The 9,349-nt window shown below is 35.6% G+C and overlaps 1 protein-coding gene across 1 annotated transcript; it reads right to left on the reverse strand.

The window, feature by feature from the left end:
- Positions 1–279: 279 nt before the first annotated feature.
- LOC110710281 (40S ribosomal protein S23) lies at positions 280–3,333 on the reverse strand. Its single transcript, XM_021888554.1, has 4 exons — positions 3,219–3,333; positions 2,283–2,438; positions 2,066–2,192; positions 280–601 (listed from the first exon to the last, which is right to left on the reverse strand). The coding sequence occupies exons 1-4, from the start codon at positions 3,221–3,223 to the stop codon at positions 461–463; spliced, it is 429 nt and encodes a 142-aa protein (XP_021744246.1). The 5' UTR covers positions 3,224–3,333; the 3' UTR covers positions 280–460.
- Positions 3,334–9,349: the final 6,016 nt, after the last annotated feature.

Below are 9,349 nucleotides of genomic sequence, written 5' to 3' on the forward strand. Positions count from 1 at the left end.
ATATGACAATCCAATTGGGGCAAGTCACAGCCCACAATTCTATTAGCCTACTTCGCCACTCTCAGACTCAGTTAATCTATTTCTAGACAAACAATTTAATCAGTAAGAATTTATAGAGGGATGATCGACAATCTTTGAGAATGAATGAATGGTTAATTCTCGTATTTTAAAGCAGATTTCAGCACATCCAAAGACCCCTTTTTTTAATGATTAATGTGGATCTTGCAGACATGAATTCCGGCGATATACCTTCATCACATGGGAAGGAGAAGAAGTAAATAAACCAACTGGAAATACAAGCAATAACTAAGAATATAGAAAATCATCTTGAATAGACACAAATAGAGCACAAAAACAAAGTAGGAAGGGTATCCATTTTTAAAGATGTTCAGTTTCTATTTAAGAGGGTACAAGTTTCATCTGAGTAGGCAAAATTGACGACTAAATTAACCACCTTAACCTAAGACCTGGGTTTTTCCTTCTTTTCCTTGAAGAGGGCTAGAAGAGAGACACCAGCAACCTTGACAACCTTAAAACGGACTCCAGGAATATCTCCCACAGCATGTCCTTTACGACCAAATCCAGCAATCAACACCTCATCCTGCACAGACCACAACTCCTTAAGAATGGAAGGAATAACAGAGCATCCGCAGAGATAGTGTTGTACACAATATCAAATACCATACAATCTGGTGACAAATATAGACAAACAGGTAAAATTATTCCAAAACCTTAAGCATGACCCAAATTTCCAGCATGAAGCTACACCCAACACTTTTAAACTACATAAATATAACAGAACTTGAATTCTTCTACCAACCAGGTAAATTTCTTTCATATAAAGGGAACAAATCATCGTTCTTTGATAAGTAGTATGAAGTAGCAATTTCTTAGAGCAGCTTTTTTCAGATGATTTGCTCAAGAAAGGATCAAAATCCAATTGACCTTATTTTCTCAAGCTATATAATCTCCGACGCAATATTTGTACAGTTAGTATTAAATCATAAAATATAACTGCACCATGTATACTGCACATGAGTGCAGGAAGAGTACTGGCAGAAGCATCAGATAAACCAGCAAAGAAAGAGTACACTCATGTTTTTATATGTTTCTTGATAAACTAGGTCCAAGAGTTCATAATATAGGAAAAGCATTGTTACTAATGTCAAGCCTTCAGTAATCAGATGCCAGTCTTTTTCCAAATAATACTCAACAGAAAACAAATGACATCATTTCTAAAACTAATAATTGTTAACAAATGACTGGAGTTGAGAATTTTTGTTATTTAACACTTGTCCCCCAAAGACCCCAATAATAGAATTTGGATTTAAAACCATTTATCCCTACATCACACAACCGTATCTTTGATCTGTTTCCAGCATACGAATCAGCCACACAACCAACAGTGCCACCAATATAGTTTTTCCGCCTACCCTCCACCCTTAATACAAAAGCAGTTGCAGAAAGCAAAAATGAGCAAAAAAAGGAATAGATTAGAAAGACATTTCTGTCCAACATGATAGAAGCATCAAGTGGGGTTTCTGATAGAGTTAGTGTAATCACCATTAAAAGGTGCTGCAGGTACTTGGCTACTAGCAGTGACTAGCAAATGGTAGATATGAGGAAGACAACAAATGATATAGATAATTAAAAGCGACGAAATATGGAGAGACGAGCATACAGTCAGTGAGAGGAAGTTATGATAGATTAAAGGAAAACAGACATTCAATGGAAAGGAAAGATTTTGGTCAAATTAGGGGTATAGTTGGACATTCAGATCGATGTTTAGAGAAGAAAGTTTACTAAAGCATATCAAAAGTATATTTAAACTCAATGGTACACATGCTTCTACAGACATTTCAATGATCAACAATCAGTTGAAGATACGGAGTACCTCATATTATCATTCTCTCACCTACAACTCACTATGAACTCATAGTAAAAAATAACTAGCAGTTACCACGAAGTTAGTGTCAAAAGGCATAAAGTACCAGCAAATTCACTAAGAAGCAGTTTGTGAATCAGTAAGTGCATATGCTTGCAGACACTTATAAAAAGGACTTACATTTTCCTCAATGAAGTTCAAACAACCATCATTGGGAACGAAAGCAGCAATCTTCTTTCCATTCTTAATCAACTGCACACGAGCACACTTTCTGATAGCAGAGTTGGGCTGTTTAGCTTCAATACCACTGCATCAAAAACTCTTTGGATAAGTTCTCATACAAAAAAAAAAACATATACAATTAAAAGTAGTACGCAGGGAGCTGACATAATCCTACATCTTTTCCAAAACAATGCCCTTAGCATGAGAAGATCCGGCGAATGGCTTCTTCCATTCATTTCCAAGATGTGACTTCTTGTATGACTTGTCAGCCCACCTTTGCCTTCTACGGTGGGACTTCAGCTTGCGCGCAGCTCCCATTCCATGTGTCTTACTGCACAGAAACAATTTCACAGATGTTAAAAAGAAAGAAAAGAAGAAAAAAGTAACACAATTATACACTCCAAGCATTACTTCAATTTAACCCAAAGAACAACCATTACCCTGATTTTTGCATATCATACACCTATCAAATTTGATGATCCACTCATTAACAGCTTCATTAAACAAAAACACTACTTTTACTTCCATAAATCTCACGCCTATCAAATTTAATGAATCCCTCAACCAAAGCTCCAATTTCAAAACACAAAAACTCCGTACACAACAGTATTTTAGTTCAATCACAATTACATGACAATATCGATACACCGCCAGTCCGATAAACTTTTGCAATCTCCACTGCCAATCATATCGCAGCAACCAGAGATATAATCCATTTCACATTACATTTCCATTCAAATTTCTTGTAAAACTCAGGCAATCGATCAAATAACCTCCAAATCTATCTTTACCTAATTTCAATTACTACATAATCTAATCCTTCAATCTAACACAAAAATCTTCCTATATACTTGAATACAACAAATTTGAAAAAATAAAACCCCAATAATTTTTAATATTAGCATCATTAAAAGTTTCTAAGATTTTCCATACAATACAATGTAGCAAAAAACCAATTTTGAAATGAATATAGAAAATATGAAACCCCAAATTAACAGCTGAACAAAATTGAGAAATTTAATTTGAATGACAGTAAAGCAAGAAAATGAATAAAAGTGCTATTAGAACAACACCGCCAGTTTAGAGAGGAGAGAGAAAGAGAGAGACTAACCCCATGATTGCAAGCTTTGGAGATTCGCGCCGACTGTGGTGAAGATGCGAGGAAGAAGACGACTGAACTCGCGAGAATGGTGAACGAAGAAAACCCTAATTCTTAGTTTTGGTTTATAAAAGGGTTTTTTTTTTGGTGATTTGGGCTTTAGAGTTAAGGCCCAAATCGTGCTCTCAATACTTGTTGGTCATTATCATTGGACTACTCTCTCAAGTCCATCCGTGTTTTTTTTAAATGTGATACGGAGTATTTTTTAGATGTGGCAGTATTTTTTAAATGTATTTTTTAAGGTGAGCAAAACAGAGCCAGTCTAACCCGAATTGATTTGTTTTTAATTTGTTTCCATTGAAATTAACCCACGAATTTATCTGAATTTGATCCACAACAAACATGTGGAAACACAACACCTGGTTTGCATTCGATAAGTTTAAATTTGAATTGAACCCATATTTGAACAAATTAAAAATCAAAATCCGATTTTGACCCAATAACACAGCTGCAATAAATCTAACAACTGTAAGTTAAAGTGAAGGGTAAAAAAGATCAAATTTTAGGTATAAGTATTTTTACAATGCATTACTCGCACAATGAAAATCATTTTTTATATTATTTTTTTCCATAAATAGAACATTATTAATATACTAAGATATATGCGAAATAATTTCACTCTCTAAATATCACAATCAATCATTCCTCTTAATTGACAAAATATTCCTACGCTAAAAATATGTTAATGATAGAATCCTCAACCTTTGGAAATACTAATCATTCGCTAACTAATGGATGACCAAGTTCAATAAACAAACTTTTTGTTTTGTTTCCTGAATTGGCAGTGTCCCAAGTATCAATTTAAGTGTACTGATAGTCACATCACTTATCTTCTTAATAAGAAATTTTTTGCCAATCTAATAACAATTCATGTACACTTACAACAAGAAGATTAACTAAAATAAAGTCCTATTTTTAGAAATCTTCATGTTTTTCATATCTTGAAGCTTCCTTTGATCAACTCATTTTGATTCTCTTTTTTCTTGAATTTTATTCAAGAAGACTATCATTTTTCAAGTACCGGATTAATTGTTACTGCACATGAAAAACAATTGATAAAACCAAAACAAGTAGCAACCAACTAAAATTTTTGTCATCACTTCAAAACCAAGAAATCCAACATCTCCAGAATAAAAAATTTCTACCTTTTTTCCTTTTTTTATTTGTCAAATCTTAATACATTATTACCTATAATATATTATTTTCTATTTTGGCAATCACATATAATCCATATACACTCAACTTGATTATTTTTAGAATATAATTTGTACACTGAACAAATCTTCAAGGTAAATTTGTTTAAAAAAATTCTAATAAATATGACCACTATATAAGAAAAATATTACTCCCTCTATCTTTTTATTAAAGACCTATTTGGGTTTTTTCACAGAAATTAAGAAAGTTGGTGCAAGTACATAAGTGCATGTGAGGTTAGAGAGAGATAGAGAAAAAAAAAAGTAGTTGGGAATAATTGAAGAGAGAGAGAGAAAGTGTTGGAAGTTGATGTAAAAAGTCATTATTAGTACAAAAAAGTACAACCTTAAAACATCAATAAGTAGAGAATATTTTCAAATAGTATAACCTTAAAACAGAAATAGGTCTTGAATTTTGATTTGCCAAAAAAGGAATACTGGTCTTTAATAAAAGGACGGAGGGAGTATCATTTTGCATCTCAAACTTTATTTTTGGGAATAAAGTTTACTTTATTTAAAAAAAGAAAATAATTTTAGTACGTACTTGTTACATATGTAAGTGTACATACTTATTTTATACTCTTTAAAGTCATATTAATAATATTATGTTTCAAAATTTTGTGCAAAAATACCCACCATTTACGTTTTTAAACAATGATATAGATGTGTTACTTTATTCCTATGATCGTGGTCACGATGTCTGTGTTGACTTGACAGGGTTTTTTCATTTGACACAGTCTGAGTTATCTGACTTTGTTCCTGGAGGGTTGTGGCTGATGCGGCTCATCGAAAGCGGGTCTAGTACAAATCTAGTTGTCGGGTAATTGGATATGGTTTCCTTCCCTTTTCCTTTTTCTTCGCTTGGGGAATTAGAGAAAGTGGTTTTTTGCGTTCCTGAAGCGGGTTCAGAAGTTCTCGACTTTGTTCCTGGAGGGTTATGGCTGATGCGGCTCATCGAAAGCGGGTCTAGTACAAATCTAGTTGTCGGGTAATTGGATATGGTTTCCTTCCCTTTTCCTTTTTCTTCGCTTGGGAAATTAGAGAAAGTGGTTGTTGCGTTCCTGAAGCGGGTTCAGAAGTTCTCGACAACTTAGGTCATTGGGGCACGTGTTGCTGCTCATATATTCAGTAGGATAGATTTTGCTATAGCTAGAGGAGTGGGGGCCTAGATTGTATCTCGACTTCCCACTAATTTTTTATAGGTTGTATGACTTTGTCTGTTTTTGAGAGATAATAATAATAATAATAATAATAATAATAATAATAATAATAATAATAACAATAACAATAACAATAACAATAACAATAACAATAACAATAACAATAACAATAACAATAACAATAACAATAACAATAACAATAACAATAACAATAATAATCAAGTTGACTCTATTTTCGGGGTGGTTAATCTCTTTTTATCTGGAACATGTCCTATGGAACTAGGAGAGTATATTGCTAGTGCTCCTCACACACCACTTGTCAAGCCCGGTGGTGGTATTCGTCTTATAGCTGTGGATACTATTTGGCGGCGTCTGGTTTCGAAGGTGGGTGCTGTTATGGTTGGCCAGTCTTTGGGAAGTTACTTTGATGGTCTTCAATTTGGTGTTGGGTTTTCTTCAGGTGGTGAGGCAATTCTTCATGCTATGAATCGGTTGATTGAGGATCATGGTTATGATGTTGGTCTTTTTATGTTGTTGGTGGATTTTTAAAAAGCCTTCAATCTAGTTGATCGTGCGGTCATGTTACGTGAAGTCTATTGTCGTTGTTCGGTCATTTCGCGATGGGTTGAATTTTGCTATTCTAATCCAGCCATATTGTGTTATGGGGATCACACCTTATGGTCGTCTCAGGGGGTGTAGCAAGGTGATCCCCTTGGTCCTCTACTTTTCGCTTTGGTTTTGCAACCCCTGGTGTGTAAAATCAGAAATTCTTTTAAGGTATGTCTTCAGGCGTGATATTTGGATGATGGCACTATTATTAGTGACACTTTGGTGGTGGAGAAGACTTTGTAGTTGATTATGGAGGAAGGGCCTCGTTTTGGGTTACATCTCAACGTGGAAAAAATTGAAATTTTCTGGCCTATAGAAGACCCGCGAAGCAGGCTTGTGGGTGTCTTTCCCCCTAATATTGCTCGACCTTCACATGGTATTAAGTTGCTTGGTGGTCTTGCTAGTTCCGATTCCGGTTTTAGTGGTGAGCTTGTGATGCAAAGGGTGACCAAGACCATTGCGCTTATGGATAAGGTTGCTAAGCTAGATGATTCTCATTGTGAGTTGTTGTTACTTAGGGCATGTACCGGAGATTCTAAACTCTACTTTGCTTTACGTACTTATCCTCTTAGTACTTTTGAGGCGGCTCAGCGCATATTCGACGAGGCTCTTCAATCTTCCTTAGAGCGTATTGTTATTGCTTCGGGGCTTGGGTTTGGCGATTGGCAGTGGCGGCTTACCACCTTACCATTTGCATTTGGAGGGCTTGGTGTTTATTCCGCAGGTGATGTTCGTCATTATGCTTTTCTTGCTTCTCGGTTACAGTCTGCTGGTGTAATACCCCACAATTTTGAATAATATAGTTTGGTTTAGGATTTTTTGTAAATATGGTTTACGGTTTGGTTTGGTTTTTAAAAAATTATAAACCAAACCAAACTGTAAACCAATAAATCGTATTTTAATATTTATATAATTTTTAAATACATTAAAATAATTATTATATATTAAAAAATAATAAATAATAATAATAATAAAAATGTTAAAAATCAAAATACAACATAGGGTATACGTATAATAATGTATTATGAGGATCAATTTATTGTTATTTTTATTATGTGTTAGCACTTGATTGTTATTTTATTGTAAATTTGTAGTACAATTTAATCCGTTTGGGCTAATAATATTTAAACTTTATTATAAATTAATGAAGTATTATTTGACAATTTTTAGGGAAAAATATCGTCTCATTATAAACCGCAAACCAAACCGCACAAAACCGCATTATTACGGTTTGGTTTGGTCCGGTTTGAATACTAATACGGTATGGTTTGGTTTGAAAAATTAACCAAATCGTATTTTGCAGTTTGTTTTGGTTTGGTATTCAAACCGCACCAAAGCGGACCGTGTTCATCTCTAGAAGCAGGTCAAATATGATTCTAGTTGTCGAACAATTGGATATGGATTCCTTCCCTTCTCCTTTTCTTCGCTTGGGGAATTAGAGAAAGTGGTTGTTACGTTCTTGAAGCGGGTTCAAAAGTTTTCGACGACTTAGGTCATTGGGGCACGTGCTGCTGCTCAAATTTTCACTAGGATAGGATTTGCTATAATTAGAGGAATGAAGGCCCAGATTGTATCTCGACTTCCCAATAATTTATTGAGATTGTTTTTGAGAGATAATAATAATAATAATAATAATAATAATAATAATAATAATAATAATAATAATAATAATAATAATAATAATAATAATAATAATAATCATCGTTTAGGGCGATTACGGCAGGGGACGTCAACGGCTTCCACGTTAAATTCCGGCAGCTTCCCGGCGGCTTTTGGTGCGTTTAGGTCAGGGGCAGGGTTCTTAGTTGGTGTGCAATCAAATCAGGCGAAATTCAGGTCCTTTCAACGCTATTTTGGTGTAGTTTTTGGGTGAAAATCAGGTGGAATCAGGCTTCATTTGTGCAGTCTTGTAGACGGTTTTCAGGCGGCTTTAAGGCAGCTTCTCCGGCGAAGATTCAGTCAGGCGTATTGCTGCCGGTTTTTTCCAATTTCCGACGACATTAAGGCAGGTTTTTAGGCGTTTTTGGGGTTATTTTCGGGTTATTTTGAGTCAGATTTTTGGGGCTGTTTTCAGGCAGATTTTCAAGCGAATTCTGGTCCTTTTTTAAGCGAAATTCAGGCTATTTCTATGCGTGTTTTAGGCTGCATTTTTTTTGCGGTAGTTTCTGGTGAAGTTTTGAGTGCTTTTGGGTGCAATTTCTAGTCTGTTTCTAGTGCAATTTCTGGTGTATTTCTGGTCAGTTTATAGGCGTTTTGGCTCTGGTTTAAGTCTGGTTGTGGACTGGTTTTTCTGGTCAATTTTTGGCCAGTTGTTCCGGTGCGTTTTGGATGGAGTTTTTGGTGCGTTTTGGGTGTATTTTTCAGGCAGCATTATAGGGGTATAGGCGGCAGTTTCCAAGTCGTTTTCTGGTCAATTTGGGGGCTATTTACAGCGTAAGTTTGTTTGTTGTATTTGGTTGTTTTTGTCTCGTATCAACTTTGTTGGTGTTTCTTGCTACTTGGGTAGATTTTGGTGGTGCATGTTTGTGTGTAGCTAGGTCAGCTGCCGTTGTGAAGTTTCATTGTCCATTTACGGGTCTTAGTGGCTGTCAAGATTGGAGTGGAAAGGGCCTTTTGTATCGGTGCCCGAGATATCACCTAACGTTCTCTTACTTCTAATTTGGTTGTTTATACTGAGGCATAAGTTAATTTTATGCGTATGGGGATTTGGTTATGTGGGGTTTGCTACAAAACATATACGCTACGGGGTTCTAAGTGTCGTCATGGTACGGGTGAGGATGTGTCACCTCCTAATGAAGGGGATAATATTGTTCGTTTTGTGCTTCATAATTTCGCCAAGCCGCAAACTCCCTCTTCTCCTGCTCGAATTGGACATGTGGATGGTTTGGTGCGAGACCATAACGGTGGTTTTGATGTGGCTTTCCTTGATTGTTTGTTCTCTAAGGGGTTTCGCACTGTTAAGTCTATCCCTCTCAAGTGTCGTTTGGGGTTTTCTCAGGTTCTGAAAGGTGCTCTTGATAAGGTGATCTCTAAGCCTGATGACATTTCTAATTAGGTCTCTTTGTTGGTGTTACCTCTTTGCACCCTTAAAACCTTTCACCCGCGGAGTAGTCACGAGTCT

Source organism: Chenopodium quinoa, unplaced genomic scaffold (genome assembly GCF_001683475.1).
Source record: "Chenopodium quinoa cultivar QQ74 unplaced genomic scaffold, ASM168347v1, whole genome shotgun sequence".
Lineage (NCBI taxonomy): Eukaryota > Viridiplantae > Streptophyta > Magnoliopsida > Caryophyllales > Amaranthaceae > Chenopodium > Chenopodium quinoa.

Excerpts from the sequence above, each read along its gene's own strand:
- LOC110710281 (XM_021888554.1), bottom strand. Across the intron at positions 2,193-2,282 it reads GGCATTGTTTTGGAAAAGAT|TGGTATTGAAGCTAAACAGC; the intron begins GTAGGATTATGT and ends TTTTTGATGCAG. Across the intron at positions 602-2,065 it reads TGAACTTCATTGAGGAAAAT|GATGAGGTGTTGATTGCTGG; the intron begins GTAAGTCCTTTT and ends TGGTCTGTGCAG.